A 17338-nucleotide genomic window follows, 5' to 3' on the forward strand; every position below is an offset into this window, starting at 1 on the left:
CACAATTACAAAATGAGATTATGTAGCAGGACAGCCATGCGGCTGGTGTAATAAAAGAAAAGGGCTGTGTAAAGCTCTTATGTTCATGTAGTGGAGTTTGCTTTACATCCTGAATCAGAATGAACAGAGAACGTGCAAACCATTAGTTTATGGATCTTTTCAATAATCAATATAACATTATGTGCTTATCCTGGATGATATAAAGACTATTTAAATACGTTTTAGAAAAGCGTGCATTTTAAGAAATGTTATAATTACCGAACACTAAGCTTTGCACTAGTAAAGTCAATAAGATGCTATTGTAATTAACTATTATTCATTGTTAAGAAACAGATCCTTATAAAAAGTGATTAACATGATCTGCCTCCACTAGTTCCACTTGAAGCCCTACAAGAAACACAGAAACAAAAGAGCCCAGCTTTAATAACATTGGAATATTTTTATATATATTTCATACATTTTGATTATATTAAAAATAGAAAATGACCCTTTTTTTTTTAAATTCACTTCCCATATTTCTTTCTGAGCTTCAATACATGCAGTATATTGCTATTGTCATTGTGTGAAAGTTTTAAGAAAAAGCAAATGCATTGACCCATATATACGCACAAAGGAATAGGTCACATACAATCCTATCAACATTACAACAAACCTCCTTTGCACTGTACTGATACAGCATCATCCACCCAGAATATTGTGACTTTGATTAATATGGATTCACCTAGAAAATGTGTTAAACTAAAACTAAACCTCATCCCTAATACATGGAAGAGTTCTGTGGTGATAGACAAAAACGCAACATGTGCATTTTATGTAATATACAACTTCCTTGCTGTAAGTTTAGTGATAATAAATACATTAAAATAAGGAGTGTTCCCTCTTTAACCTCTGCATTGGCAGGTATTTTAATATGTGAAGTGTATGCAGCATTTAGAAATGTGGCTGTATGCGTATTCGGCAGCTCCAGATCAAACAATGAAAAAAAAATCAACATAGCTTTAAGGATTAATCAAAGTCCTTTTAAGTGCTTTCACTTACAAAAAAAAAATAAAAATAAAATAAAATGGAATTTCACACACAGAATATCGGCCCTACTCCACAGATGCCTCCCACCTCTCCTTCATGTTGTCGTAGCGACGGTGTTCTGTTTATTTGGTGTTGCCCATTGTGGAGCGAAGCAGTAAAGAGCCCTCTGCCCACGAGCCGTGGTACTGCATCATCTTCTCCCACAGACTGACCTCCTCGCCTGTGGAGTCCATCCAGTCGACCTTCTCTCCTTTGTGTGTGCCTGCAAAGAGACAGAAACACAGCAAGCACTTAATACCTTCATCCTTACCCTCTGGAGCCCTACCATGTTGGATTCTGATCCAGACACAAACTACTGACCGTCCTACTTTCGAAATTACAGACCTCCTGGCCTGCCCTCCGATAAATTGTCATTTTTTCACATGCAAGAAAAACAGACAGCTTTGGAACATAAGAGAAAACGTATCTTACCGGTGCCCATGCCCAGTCTGACCCCTCCCAGGAAGTCATTGCTGGACAGCGCCTCCCGGTCCCACACTGTCAGCTCCAGGCAGACATCCTTCAGATCCTCGGGACTCATGCCTTTGTAGACGAAGGTGTGATTGTAGTGAGGGTTCAGAGTCTTCTTTACCACTGGCGTCTTCCTCTTAGTCACCTTGGTCCTCACTGGCAACAAATACCTACAGGAGAAAAAAAAAAACATCAAGGAATGAGCGAGGTGGACTGCCGGATAGGTCTATATTGGACAGTAGCTGGATTAATCCCTGGATAAACTATAATTGCCCAACAATGTGTGGTGTGATTGGAAACTCAGCACTACCAGGAATCAAACCAGCAAGCTCCTGATCGCTTGACTCCACTGCACCCGCACAGCAGTGCCTTTACAGGACAAGTTTGTAACATTTAACTAGCATGAGTGCTTACATCATTCACCTTAGTCTGTTTCCTTAACCCTCTACCAGGCAAAAGGAAGAGAAAATGAATATTCTCACCCTTTTACAAATGTATCTGAAGTGCCTCCTGCTTTCATGGCAGTTAGATTCTTGGCCTCTTTGACCCAAACTTGCAGCTCTCCTCCTTCCTCCTTCTTCTTCTTGATTACTGTAAAAACAAGTACACAGAATTAGCTGCTGCTGCTACTGTCCAAAAGGAAATCAACAAACAGAACAGAAAGCAATCAAACATAACCTGTTAGCTTGAAACACAACAAATATTTCATTTTAAACACTGGAAAAGCTAAATCAGACAGTTTAAAAAATGGAAGATCCCGATACCTCCAAAGATTCTGTTATCTCTCCAAAACATTCAGGTGTTAAATCAACTTAAATCTCATTCTGCACCACTGCAGGACTACAGACTCTCCATCCCACCCCAAAGCCAAAGGTACATGCATCACCATCAAGAGAAGGGGTTGCAAAAGCCTTTATTGGATTAACCATGTGGTTACTGGTTGTCACACTTACTTCTGGGCTTGTCCGAGACCTGTTTGCTGGCAGGGATGTATTTGAGGGAAATCACCAGCTCGCCTTTATAGTCAGTGGACTGTGAAGAAGCCTGCAGGAACACCACAAACAGAGAAATGCAGAACCCCTTCACAGCTGTACTGACCCGTGACCGCCTGCACTGCAGTCCAGCGGGTCTAATCGCTTCCTGCTGTACAACACAACTTCCTTTAACAGAGTAACGATAGCCTGTGGAGTCTCAGCCCAGGACGGATTTCATTGTGTTCCTGGAACACGACTTATTAGCAAGCAAAGCAGTAACAGACCTCCTTGAAGACACACCTAAACGAGGAGAGGACTGGCACATGTGGAACTGTACATCTTGCCTGGTCTGTCTGCTGTACGTAACAGACAACGTAATGCTCTGCATTTATGGAAGGAAGTAAAGAGCCTCGCGGTACCTTTGAGTGGAGGGGCAAGCACTCCTCTGCGGTGGCCTCGAAGTTCCAGGAGTCCAGAGGCAGCTCCACCTCTCCCAGGAAGGCGTTGTGTCCGAAGCGGTCCTGGTGCCACACAGAGAGCTGCAGGGTCCGCACTGCCAGCTGGGACTGAGTGATGTTGTACTGCAGCAGAAACACAGAGAGCATTAGTGCGGGGTGGGAGAGCTGCTTATCCAAACCATACTGACCACAGGGTTAAGGATGGAGAGAAAAAAAAAACTCTAAATAGTACAGGGTTTCACTTGTGGGGATCTCCCACTGATTTACATAACGTAGAGTGGGGTCAACTGATAAAACTGACATCAATAAAAGAAAGGGATCCGTTACACAATGCATGTTATACATTTGCATTTAGTTTGTTTTCCATCACTGTTTTCCATGCTGGTGACTGGGTATGAATCTATGCCAGGGCATGTCACCTGGGTCACCAATAATAGACAATAAGGGCAGACTCCTTACCTTCAGGGTCTCATTGTAGACTGGGTTAGTATTGGAGCGCTTGACCGCTGTTTTCTTCTTGCCCTGTCGTGATTTGTCAGGGAGCAGGTATGACTTGACGTACCTTTATTTACGAACAACAACAATACCACCACATTTTTAAAACTTTAAGCACAGTTAATCTAAGAACAAATACTGCAAAATGGAACTACTTTATTTTTAGAATAACCATTCTATAGGCTTTCTACTATTTTTCACCACTTTCCAGATTTCCACGATCAAGAAATTGGAACAAACCATTTCCCTCAGCGGCAACAATGTTCTGACTACTGCTAATGTCATACACTAGCTAGGGTGTCTACTTGACTTTGTTTTTACTGAAGCAAAAGCTTAGTAAATAATCACTGACTTGTTAGGTAAAACTAATCTGTTTTCTACTCTGTTAAGGGTGGCCCCATGTCTTCTAAAGTAGTTGCTGTAAATGGCTTTTACGTTGCTAAAAATCAACAGGTAATAGGAGTGGTTTGCTCAAGTGGCTCGATACAGGAAGGGGAAAGGCAGACTCACGGGTGGGAGCGCTTCCTGGCTTCGTCCCCATACGCAAGGTTGTGGCACTCCTTGATGAAGATAGAGAGGACCTGGGCGCTTTGATCGTAACGCAGTGAAAATACAATTTCCCCGGTAACTTCCACATTGCTGTAATCCCCAGCCTCACTGTAGATACTCATCATGCTGCCCATTGTGCTCTGCAAAACCATCACGACAACACTCAGATCACTGGATACTCCAGGAGCTCGTTTTAAAGTCCAGATCATGTGGCTGATGCAGCGCACCGACTACTTTATAACCCAATTAGTTCCATTACTGGGTGCTGCCTCCGGGATCAGTTTCCCAAACGTCCCAACACTGATCACAATCGATGAAAACAGAGGTGCAACACCACAATAACAGATCACAGATTATTTAATATTTAAAAAGAACAAAGTTTCGACATAGTATTCTCAGTAAGCCCTGTTCTTCCGTGCACTGGAATCTCTTCCCGTAACCTACCGAAGACCCTCCGCTCCGAAGACTGTGACGAACCTCTGACTTCCTATGGAATTGCACAAGATCATCTATATCTTCATCCTCTTCCTCCTGAAAAGGAAAGATATGGAAAGTGTCAACAATGGGGAATGCAGTAGGGAACAGCGAATTAAACCTACCAAACAGCAGTAAGCACCAATCTCTTTAATGGAATCATCCTGCATACCAGTCCAGAGTTTTATTACACAATGCACCCAACACTAACCTGCTCTGCATTGAGCCCTGGCACCGACTTGCTCCTGTCTCCCATAGAACCATCTTCAGTTGCTGGTGCATTCTGACGCAAATCCAGCACAGACTTGGGCCTACTGGGCTTATCTGAAAAAGCTTTGGAAACAGACCTTTCCTTGTAAATAATGCATTTGTTACACTGCCAAGTCACTGTATCAGTTCAAGGTTATCAGTAGTCTGATACTGATGTGTATCCACTGTAGCCACCCAGGTTATATTTTCATGGCAATGCTAGACTGTAAAAATATTATTACACCGTTCAAAGAGATGGCTGCATAAAGCAAACTAAAGCGAAGTACGTGAATCTGTTTTACCAGAGGAGCTTAACGTTTTCCTGGGATTCTTCTTGAACAAGGTGTCAGAGTCGTCAGCAGACCCACCACTCTGGCTCCCAACAAGTGATTCCTAAAGAACGGCACAGAAAACACCTCATTTCACCTGTCGACACCTGGGATTGCAGAAGCCAAAGAGTTAAAACAAAGAAGACTTTCTGATGCCACCTTGTGGAAAAACAGTAAACTAAAGGACATGAGAAAAAAATAGGTCAGATTAAAAAAATAAATAAATAAATAATAGTAGATTAAAGTTTTGTAAAATATGCAATTGTCTATAGATCCTGATTGACTGATTCAAGAACATTTGTTCTGTCTGTTATTCTTAACACATAATCGTCCTTGCTAAAAATTAATCACAGCAATAAGACATCGTACTTTGGGAATTACCAGGAATTACAGATTGGTTTGGCCATTACCTCCCAAACCACTAGATGACCCTGATTCCCTGTCATTGCCTCACCGGTTCATCTTTGGAGATTGGGCCCTCTGTGGATGGCACGGGGACAGTTAGGGTGGACACCGTGGCCCCTGCAGTGCTGGTCTTGGTTGTGGACCCATCAGCATCCTTCCTAAAAATAAACAGATACAAATATAAAATAAAATGAGTCAGCCCTTTGTCTTTCTCAAGCTGTCCGAACAGTATGAGATTGCAAGTGGTGTCATTCTGCCTCACCGCTCCAGGACAGGGGTGGTGTGGCGGGACTCAGTCTTGAAGCTGCTCAGGCTGGCCTTCTCCACAGAATCTGTGTCGCTGCGCTGCTTCTCTGGAGCCTGGGCTTGGGTGCTGAAACACACAGGCAGGGAAATACAACAACAAGAAATACGAAAACCGGGCTGTCCAATCGTGGTCCTGGAGGTCTGAAAGGGTCACAGCATCACAAAGCAAGCCCTTCCAGATTCAGTACTAGCAGCAGGAGGTGAAAGCGTATAATTCAGATGCTGCAGTTAAAGTAACACTGGATCCTCTGCTGGTACGGTCTGCCAACTTGAAACACACAGCACTGTGCTTAGCACAATAAAACAATTAGAAATGCAAAAGATCAATGCAACATTTTTTTTTTTAAATGAATGAAAACACAATGTTAAAGGCAGACGTTGGTGTTGATTTGCATCTGGCTCACCCCTTGTCCTTCTCTGTCCTCGCTCTGGGTTTGGCAATGGGAGCTTTGATCTCAGTCAGCTGGTTGTTAAGCATCAGCACCTCAGCCGCTGTCTCCCGCTTATTGGCTGAAAAAGGGGAGAGGTAGGTTACCGTTTAATGCAGCTCTTTTTTTCTCAAAGGGCAAGGGTCAAATATAGCTCTAGAGTGAACAGTGACCCAAAACACATATCGGAAAGGTATCAAGAAATTCCACTTGCTTAGAAGTTAATTAGACGTGAAAAATATGTTATTAAGCCTGAAGTATGTTTTCTATCACAGCTATCGCAACAGTATTACGTCTTCAAAACGAGTGTTAAGTGTACCTGCTGTGTTTTTGTACTCACCTGGAGGTTTCTTCCTAATCGAAGCTCGCACAAGCTCACATCCGGGAGCATTGATGAAGCGATTGATCCGCTGGTCATAAAACCAATCTCCTGTGGCCTTCTTCAACTCTCTGGAGAAAAAACAAACCCAGAGCAATGACGATGGTACATGCCGTCCTTTGTAAGATTTTATTTATTTTGTTCGCTAAATGTTTCAGAAAGCGCGGCACGCTGTGTTAGATTACAAAACTGCATACACCTTTCAACTCTGTGCATGTACAGGAAAAGGGCCCCTGAGTAGCTCTGTTTTTGTTTCCGAGAACTGGAAACAAAAACAAAGCATCGCCTGGGGTATAATCAAAGGGAAAAATGAAGCTGCCCTGATGTGGACTCTTATTTAAGTAGTTTCAGCTCTGTATCACAGAGTCTATGCGTACAGCGAGATACTCACGCTTCTTTGGCGCAGACGCTGCATTTCCAGGTGCTGTTTGGATAGACGACTCTGCAGTTGCGGCACACCTGGTGATTGCAGCTGCGGCACTGGCTGGTGTTGCTGCTCAGTCTGCCCAGTTTCTGCTGGCAGCGGGCACAGGTGAGGTTGCTGTACTTCTTACTGCCACGCTTGGCTCCCTTCCTCCGGATATCAAGCAATTCAGCCTTCAGCTTCCTAAAATTGACAGAGAGAGGGGGCCTGAGAATGGATCCGGGCAGAAAATTAAGAGCAACACGCTGTTTGTTTTAGTCATCATTAGCCTCTCTGGAGCTCAGGCTGCCAATGTTTCTGGACTCAGCCCTCTTTAATAAGAGACACCTGAGCTTGTTACCAATATACTGTGCCTAATCAAGCTGGTATTAAAACATGGAATGGATATAACTGCCATGCAATAGGAGTCTTTTTTTTTCTCCCATCCCTGGATTGCATTACTGGAAGCCCAGTGTTTTGGGTTAGGAGCTGTGTTTCTGTGGGGGAATCAGACAGCAGATTTCAGGCACTTACCGGATTCGCTTCTCCTCAACCTTGCGAAGCTCTTCATCCCGCTGCAGAACTTGCAGGATCAGCAGTTGCTCCTGCTCCGTCAGGAACTCCACATCAATGACCTCCGAGTCCTTCGACATTCTGAGCACGCAGGAAATGAGGCACAACACCGGGTAAGACTGATCTGGCAGGGCACAGCCAACAGGGGGGTTTGAAATTCGGAGTTTGCTTTTTTACAGCAGTTTCCAGTTCTTGAACTGGTCCAGTTTGTGTGCTCTGTCAGGCGCTACTCGGCTTCTCATCCTCCAGTTCCTCTACTCTTCTCCCAGCTGTTCTGACGCACAAAGCACTGCAAACAAAACACACCAACTGGTGAGGCAGTGTCTGGATCACATTCTCTGCACAGCCTTCCCGAGCAAACAATCTGCCTTTACAATTCCAGAAAGAAAAAATAAGAAAACTGCTGAGCAATATATTAATGCTACTTCACAGGTGTCAGTCTGAAGAACAAGGAGGTCAACATGACCCACAGCTCATGGAATAGAATCTTGTGATAAACATGCACAGAAACCTCTGCTCCCTTATCACTGCCCACCTAATGTAATTCATCTGCAAGTTCTTTCAATAATAAATTCAATCAGCTGGAATTGGTTCCTCTAGCAGAGGTCTGAACAACCTCCGCCCCGGCTCTTCAAACAGAGTCACTGGGCTGTGACAACGTGATGTGTGCTGTGTGGTGGGTGCGACTGGCTGGCTGCAACGGAACTGCTGCACCACCCTGATTACCTAAAGCTGAACTCCCAAAGGACAAACAAATCAGCCCTAGCCTTTACTGCAACGTCACTATTATATCGTTCTTTCTTTTTTTATGGAAATGCAATTAACAATTCTGTGCAGACGTTTTTCAGAATGATCCGATACCTGTGACAGAGCCTTCTGTTGATGTCCATTGGCATCTCCTGTATAATGATTCTACTTGTTTGCATTTAGAATGCATCTATATAATTTAGAGATAACACACAGCAAGATCCATTCCTAAAATAAATCCTACACCCATAGTAGTTACTTCTTCGTCCAATGATGAAAATTGCATTGCATTGACAGCAGAGTCAGTAACATTTAAAACAGAGATTCCCCAGCGAGTCTTTATCTCTCCAAAGGTCCTTCCTGCGCATTAACAGAGCGAAGGGCTGGATATCAAAACAGAGTTTACATGGTGTACAGCACATTAGCAGAGATCTGTGCCTCTGAACTGCAGGGCTCTGCTGTTTCCCTGTCCGTGCCGCTTCACAAAGCTCTGTTTAAATATTATAATTAAAATGTCATTGAAAATCTTGACATGCTAAATCTGCCAACTGTGCTCTGTCAATAGAGCTTGCATGTTTAACAGGAGACTCCAATGTAAACCTGGCGTCAATAGAGCTTGCATGTTTACAGGAGACTCCAGTGTAAACCTGACTCTGTTTGTTGTTTTTTTTCCCAAAATGACACAATTCTTTCTGGTGTCCTAATTATTTTCTTGCATCCAAGAAGGGTCAATTAATAACCAAACAAGTGTACACACAGGCTAATTCAAGGCTACTGAGTGACCCACTCCTTCACAGCTCTGTGCTTTAGCATAAGTCTGGCCTTTTCCCCCCAGCTGAAAGACATTCTCTGTTCTCTGATCCTGTTTTATGTAAATCTACATTACCTCAATAATATTGATGACAACACTAAACAAACCCAATAATGTTGATTGAATTGCGCCTCTAACAAGATAAACCTAGACGGAATAGTTAGCACTGTAATGATGGCTTTCTGCATGAGGTATAAATTATGTTTTACATTATGTGTGTGTGTGTCCTATTGTTAATTTGTTTTTAATCATTATGTTTAAATTGTGTGAATGTGTTTTTACAGTCATTTTAATGTGCTTACTAATTCAGTTGTTTTAGTATGCTTTTATATTAAGTTTCGAGTTCTTTCATTTCCCATTGGCAAAACCAGCTACGTGCAGTTTTGCATAGACTAACACGAGTCAGTCACAGATAGGTGTCTAAGCTAATAGCCAAAAGGCAGGAGATTAGCAGAGATAGTGTGAGATGGGGGAGGGGAACTGAAAGATAAGATGGATGCGCTCTGCTAGGTACAACATGGTATACAAGCCCCCCTTTTCCCCCACAGAGGGAATGTGCAATGATAGAGTGGAAACCCCTATCACTGGACAGAAGACAAATGGGAGTGAAGTCAACAGTTGTTTACAAAGGTATAAATATCAAACATTGTGAAGCTTTGTCCGAAGTCAGTTTAAATCTCATGCTGATATGACTGTATTGGAGGTATACCTTTCTTGTATATTGAATCAAAAACCATTTGCCAGCTTCATTCTTTTTCACTACAGCCCTGTATTGGTATTGAACATACAGTATAACAAGGGTGGGATTTTAACACTGCAGACTGGCCATGGTCGTGGGAATGCCCCTTTAGACTTTTGGTAGGACTTATTTCCTTGTAAAACAAATCATTAATAGCGGGTTTTGTTTCTGAATGGGAAAAAAAAAGCAATTACAACTTTAAAGGCTTGGCTTGGTAATAATAATACTATGCTTCTGATTAACCAGTGGAGTGTGATGAAAAAGTCCACGCAGCCTTCAACATGGTAACTCAATTCTAAAAGTGACACACGTGTCCTTGAATGCATAACATATGTCCCTTTGTAGACGTTGAAATCCAGCTGGGCGTGTAATTACTGTTTCAATAAGTTTGGGGGCAAGGTGTGTCTATCCAGAATATTTTAATGCATTTTATTTGATATCAGTAATATTTCGGTAATGCGTTTTATGTTATCCATTTTCTATATTAACTCCTTTAGCACAATCAACCACTCCCCTACCAGTAACGACCACGCACTGGATTTTTAGAGCATTTCACAGTATATAATTCCCAGGATTGCATCAACCTGTGTGATTGATCTAAGCTATGGTGGTTCTCCAGTGCAGTAATATGCTCTAAACAAACCCAGCCCTGCTTTATCCCAGACAAATCAACATAGTAACTTTACAGAAAGACTGCCCTAGGTTAACTAATGGAATAGTTTCAGTGAGTTGCAATAAAAAACACATTAAACTAAAGCAGAGATACACACTGCGTACTACTGGTTTACTGTCTTGAGACTTAAGTATTATCTTAAGGTCATGGCTACAGGAGATTACATTTATAATCATCATTTGTTTGTTAAATGAACAGGATGTGGTATAAAATGTACCGTAGCATTTGTAAGGCCACAACTTAAGAATACCTTGCTGATGAGATCACACGGCATTAGAGGTCAGCTTCATTTCAATATGTTAGGTCTTCTTGATTGCATTTTACAAAGGCTTCTATTCCCAGTATTTGCTGGGCAAATCAAGTATTTTAATGAAATGCAAGTTTAGCTGCAGCCTGCAAACAGACAGCATGAGTCTCTGTAAGATTTGAGTTTCAGAAGTTTCCGCATAAATATAAAAAAGCCGTTTAAATGTACTTCACTTAAAATAAGAAATGTAACTTAATGTATTGTATTAAATGTATTTATCTAAATGCTAGAAGTATCAGAAACAAAATTCTAGAACTTGAAGCTACTGCACTAACAGGTAACTATGATGTGATAGGCGTTACAGAAACGTGGTTATCTGAGAGTGATGGGGACGAATATAATATTTGTGGGTATACACTGTATAGGAAAGACAGGCAGGACAGAAGAGGAGGAGGGGTAGAGCTATACATAAGAAACAGTCTTGAAGCCCAGGTGTTAAACCTGGACAAAGAAAATAAAACCGAATCAATATGGGTCAGAATAACAGACAAAAATTCAAAAGGCATAATAATAGGAGCATGCTATAGACCGCCAGATTCAGACGGTGAGCACAATAATCTGTTATACAATGACATTAGAAATGTGTGTAGCAAAGGAGAAGCCATACTAATGGGGGATTTCAACTTCCCCCAAATAAAATGGGAAAACCCGGTGGGTAGCGCGAAGGATGAAATAGAAATGGTGGAAATGACAAATGACTGCTTCCTAACACAATTTGTGAAGGCACCCACTAGAGGGGAGGCATGCCTTGATTTAGTCTTTTCAAATAACGAAGATAGAATAACTAAAACAGAGGTCAGAGAACCACTGGCAAACTCAGACCACAACATGGTCTCATTTGAAGTGTTTTTTAAATCCCCAAAAGTAAAGACTAAAGCTAAGGTTTACAATTTTAGAAAAGCAAACTATGAAGGTATGAAACAGAGACTAACAGAAGTAGATTGGAGTAAAATAGAGAAAACACCCACAGAAGAAGGATGGTTGTTCTTCAAAAATGTAGTACTAGAGGCGCAAAACAATTATATCCCTAAAGTAGACAAATCTAAATGTAAAACTAAATTGCCAAAATGGTTTAATAGATCAATTTAAAAAAAAATTCAGCGAAAAAAGGCACTTTACAGAGCATTAAAAAAGGACCAAAAAGAAAGTACGCAGAAAGAGTACACAGAACTGCAAACGCAAGTCAAAAAGGAAGTTAGAAAGGCCAAGAGAGAAATAGAAATGAACATTGCTAAGGGAGCTAAAACCAATTCCAAAATGTTTTTCCAATATTACAACAGCAAGAGAACATTCAAAGAGGAGATTAAATGTTTAAGAGATACAAATGGCAAAATCGTAGAGGAAGAAAAAAAAATAGCAAATATGTTAAATGATTACTTTTCACAAGTTTTTACAAAGGAAGATACTGACAACATGCCCCACATGTCATCCAGTTCCTATCCAGTTTTAAATAACTTTAGCATAACTGAGGCAGAAGTGTTAAAGGGACTAGGAGCTCTTAAAATAAACAAATCCCCTGGGCCGGATGAGATCCTCCCAGTAGTACTCAAAGAAATGAAAGAAGTAATTTACAAACCGCTAACCAAGATCATGCAGCAGTCTCTTGACACAGGGGTGGTACCGACAGACTGGAAAATTGCAAACGTAATACCGATCCACAAAAAGGGAAACAAAACTGAACCAGGTAACTACAGACCAGTAAGCCTGACTTCTATTATATGCAAACTTATGGAAACTATAATAAGATCCAAAATGGAAAATTACCTATATGGTAACAGGGTACTGGGAGACAGTCAACATGGTTTTAGGAAAGGGAGATCGTGCCTAACTAACTTGCTTGATTTTTTTGAGGATGCAACATCGATAATGGATAATTGCAAAGCATATGACATGGTTTATTTAGATTTCCAGAAAGCTTTTGACAAAGTCCCGCACAAAAGATTAATTCTCAAACTGAACGCAGTTGGGATTCAAGGAAACACATGTACATGGATTAGGGAGTGGTTAACATGTAGAAAACAGAAAGTACTGATTAGAGGAAAAACCTCAGAATGGAGTGTGGTAACCAGCGGTGTACCACAGGGATCAGTATTAGGTCCTCTGCTATTCCTAATCTACATTAATGATTTAGATTCTGGTATAGTAAGCAAACTTGTTAAATTTGCAGACGACACAAAAGTAGGAGGAGTGGCAAACACTGTTGCAGCAGCAAAGGTCATTCAAAATGATCTAGACAAGATTCAGAACTGGGCAGACACATGGCAAATGACATTTAATAGAGAAAAGTGCAAGGTACTGCACGCAGGAAATAAAAATGTACATTATAAATATCATATGGGAGATATTGAAATTGGAGAAGGAATCTATGAAAAAGACCTAGGAGTTTTTGTTGACTCAGAAATGTCTTCATCTAGACAATGTGGGGAAGCTATAAAAAAGGCTAACAAGATGCTCGGATACATTGTGAAAAGTGTTGAATTTAAATCAAGGGAAGTAATGTTAAAACTGTACAATGCACTTGTAAGACCTCATCTTGAATATTGTGTTCAGTTCTGGTCACCTCGCTATAAAAAAGATATTGCTGCTCTAGAAAGAGTGCAAAGAAGAGCGACCAGAATTATTCCGGGCTTAAAAGGCATGTCATATGCAGACAGGCTAAAAGAATTGAATCTGTTCAGTCTTGAACAAAGAAGACTACGTGGCGACCTAATTCAAGCATTCAAAATTCTAAAAGGTATTGACAGTGTCGACCCAAGGGACTTTTTCAGCCTGAAAAAAGAAACAAGGACCAGGGGTCACAAATGGAGTTTAGAAAAAGGGGCATTCAGAACAGAAAATAGGAGACACTTTTTTACACAGAGAATTGTGAGGGTCTGGAATCAACTCCCCAGTAATGTTGTTGAAGCTGACACCCTGGGATCCTTCAAGAAGCTGCTTGATGAGATTTTGGGATCAATAAGCTACTAACAACCAAACGAGCAAGATGGGCCGAATGGCCTCCTCTCGTTTGTAAACTTTCTTATGTTCTTATGTTCTTAACTTCAAATAAATGGCTGTAGCATGAAAAAGGCTAAGCACATGCAGAAATATATTTGCCCACAGACTGTGTGTAGCTGTTTCAGATTTTATCACAAATGCTGCACTTAACTCAAATATTGAAACACTAATTATTATTATTATTATTATTATTATTATTATTATTATTATTATTATTATCATCCATCCATTATCATTAACCGTTTAATCCTTTACAGGGTTGCAGTGAGTCAGAGCCTAACCCAGCAAACACAGGGCGCAAGGCGGGACTACACCCTGGATGGGATGCCAGTCCATTCCAGGGCACCACACACACAGAGGGCAATTTAGAATGACCAATCAACCTGAACAGCATGTCTTTGTAAACATGCAAACTCTACACAGACAGACGCCTAGGCCGGAACCGAACCCAGGACCCTGGCACTGTAATAATAATAATAATAATAATAGAGTCTATTAATAAGGATAATCTTTAAAACATTGCAATGTCACCCATAGGATTCAAAGTCACACAAATTACCAAGCCTGGCACTGTAACCATGTACTGTATTACAAATTTAATAACTCTGTTCTGCCAGCAGTGCCCAGGATTAAAGGGGGATTCCTTTGGCAAGAAATAGAGCTGCTGACTTTTTTTGGCCTCTCAATCTCCTAACATGCGTGAAAGAAGGAGGCAGTGTGGTCCAGTGACTAAAGTCCAGGGCTCGAAACCAGAAGGTCACCAGTTCAAATCCCACGTCTGCAACTGACTGACTCACAGTGTGACCCTGAGCAAGTCACTTCACCTCCTTCTGCTCTGTCCTGAGGATGAGATGTTAAATCAGTGTCCTATTGTAAGTGACTCTGCATATAATGCACAGTTCACAGTTTATCTCTGTAAAGTGCTTTGTGATTGTGGTCCACTATAAAGATATTATTATTTTAAGCAGGTTTGCACACATTTTTCTTGGTTTGAGGTTGCACGTATTTAGATATATATTTCTGTTTCAGTAGACTTGTTCAGTGGCATATCTTCGAGAGGCGATTCCTAAAAGCATGTAAAAAATGAAATGTATGCAGAGCAGGGGGCTCCCTGCAGCCCAAGTGGAATCCATTCTGTGGAGCTGTTGCTAGTACACATGTGAAAGTTAGATTGTTCCAGAGTAGTCGTCACTTGCATGGAAGACAAATAAAGATATTGTCATTCTAAAGCTGCTATCAAGGGCTTTTCAGCAAATAAATAATGAATTGATGTAGCCACTGAAGTAAGAGGGTCAAAACAAGTTGCTTGATTTGAGCTGCAATGTCCCTGCAGACAGGTACCCCGAAAGAGTAAGCAAGGTTCACACTGCAATCATTGACAGGTGTCTTGTTCTTCCACTTTGCTAGAATTTACTTGAAGCCTGACTCCTCTTTACCCAGCCCCTGTGGTATCTGTGTTAATCCCAGCGCAGGGAGGTGAGGAAGTCAATAGCCAAGAGCATACTGTACTTGACACAGCATTTCACAAGCTAAGAAAACACACAATCTGTAAAGAGACTAGGGTGACTTGCAAGTTAAGTAATTATGTATAATACATTAGGTCAAGAGGGAACATTTCCACTACAGGCTGAATTTAAAATAGCACATTAGGCACTTACACACACCCACACACACGAAAACAATGTATTATGTGCAATAGAGCATTTGCGATCAGTATCCTGTTGCATTTTCTTTATGGCTTTCTGATCAATAATGATCTTAATAAAAGTGCTTTAGGCGTGCAATAAGTAATCAGTCAGCATTGTGTAAAAATGTTAGAGATCGATCCCCTATGCCACTTAATCGATCATTATTGCAGGTCTGTCACACACACACACACACACACACACACACACACCTATGTGCTTTTCCAGTTTAAATACCACTTAATAACTCTAACGTTGTGTCTTCAGTTTTCAAGTAAAATATTTTCATTTGCAAAAATACAATGAATATTGAATTTTAAAAACTTACACTACACCTAAACAGGTATTGGTTTAAGCGTCTCCAATCATTAGAATTTGCATAGAAAACATGACAGCAGGGGGAAAAGGCACCTTTTGTCTATGCAACAACTCCCCACACTCTGTCAGGTTTGTTGTTAAATACACGCAATTCTAATATAAGCTTGAACAAACTTTAAACAACGTTATATACTATACCGGTATATTAAAAGTGTAAGGGGCGTCAAAACTAATGTTGTACTGAAGATTTCGCCGAACTGGTGCTATGTGACTAAACTGGATTTTCGCCCTAGAGACACAGTTCCACGCAGAGCCCTTAGTTTAAACTGAGATGTGGTATCCTGTTGACGCACAAGATCTACACAAGGTAAAGTATTAAGAAAACGCACTCTCAACAATGTATGGAAATAATAAACAAAACGTCGTGGCCTCAGAGCAGAACAACAAAACTACTGAAATAAAAAAAAAAAAAAAAAAAAAAGTTCTTACGTCTTTCTTCACAGCAGGTCAACCAAGCGCTCTCCTGACATTCGCTGTCCCGGTTCTGTATCTTCCCACAGTCTTCACTATGGAAAAGCAATCCCAAATCCCGGAAGAGAGTGTCACTTTTTTGTCTTTTGGTATGACCGCGGGCGCGCCGCAGACATTTTAAAGGAGCCGCGCTACACCTGCAGAAGAGGAACACTGCTTTCAATGCATTCAACGTGTGTTTAGACCTTACCTTGAAAATTATAACTCTTTAGCACTTTCGCTGTATCCTGCACAAGGCAAACGCTGCTGAATAGCTTTAAAATCTGTTAATGACACTAAAAGGGACGTGTAAGTTCTGCACCACAGTGCATCATCACAATTACTGAATGGATTTTTTTAACACCTGCCGATAAATACTTCTTAAATGTATGTGTGGGAGGATCAGCACACCCCCACCCCTCAAGAGTCGCTCAACAACCATAAATAAGTGAGTGGGTGAACTGGGAATGCACAGTAAAACAGGATTTTCTGGGTTCCAGGTCTGTATTTTCTTTCCTCCACTAAGATCACAGTGCTTACTCAATAATGACACAGCTGTTAACAGAGTATTTACTAATTGGGCAGGTCGGTTTTCAAAGTTATCAGATTCAAAACAGGTATTTTCTTTAACAGTGACACATTTAAAGTTGTATGGCCCTTTTTGTTATATAAACTCGTGTTAACAAATCAGCTCTGATAAGAGCTCTGGGGTTCTTTTGAACTGATCACAATCAGAATCTTTTTTTTTTCTTTCTTTTAAGTGGGTCGGTATCTATAAGTACAGAACATTACACTCATATTTGAGACAGTGCAGACCCTTGTATACGTAGACAGAAGAGGGAACTGACAGAAATTAAATACTGCACTGAAAAGAAAATCACTTAATGTATTAAAAGAAGACACAGAGTAAAGACAAAAGCTTTATAAAAGCAATTTATTGTTGTAAAATCAACTTACATATGGAGAAAACAATGCACATACATTCAGCAAGCA

General features: G+C 40.9%; 1 protein-coding gene across 1 annotated transcript; it reads right to left on the reverse strand.

The window, feature by feature from the left end:
• Nucleotides 1-12: 12 nt before the first annotated feature.
• On the reverse strand, nt 13-16681 carry sytl4 (synaptotagmin-like 4). The gene is made up of 17 exons (XM_041255900.1): nt 16325-16681; nt 7520-7847; nt 6974-7189; nt 6544-6653; nt 6180-6285; nt 5732-5842; nt 5519-5627; nt 5038-5128; nt 4698-4819; nt 4457-4543; nt 3974-4152; nt 3428-3530; nt 2930-3091; nt 2490-2580; nt 2019-2127; nt 1498-1706; nt 13-1288 (listed from the first exon to the last, which is right to left on the reverse strand). The coding sequence occupies exons 2-17, from the start codon at nt 7636-7638 to the stop codon at nt 1149-1151; spliced, it is 2064 nt and encodes a 687-aa protein (XP_041111834.1). The 5' UTR covers nt 7639-7847; nt 16325-16681; the 3' UTR covers nt 13-1148.
• Nucleotides 16682-17338: the final 657 nt, after the last annotated feature.

The sequence above is a fragment of the Polyodon spathula genome, chromosome 7 (genome assembly GCF_017654505.1).
Source record: "Polyodon spathula isolate WHYD16114869_AA chromosome 7, ASM1765450v1, whole genome shotgun sequence".
NCBI lineage: Eukaryota > Metazoa > Chordata > Actinopteri > Acipenseriformes > Polyodontidae > Polyodon > Polyodon spathula.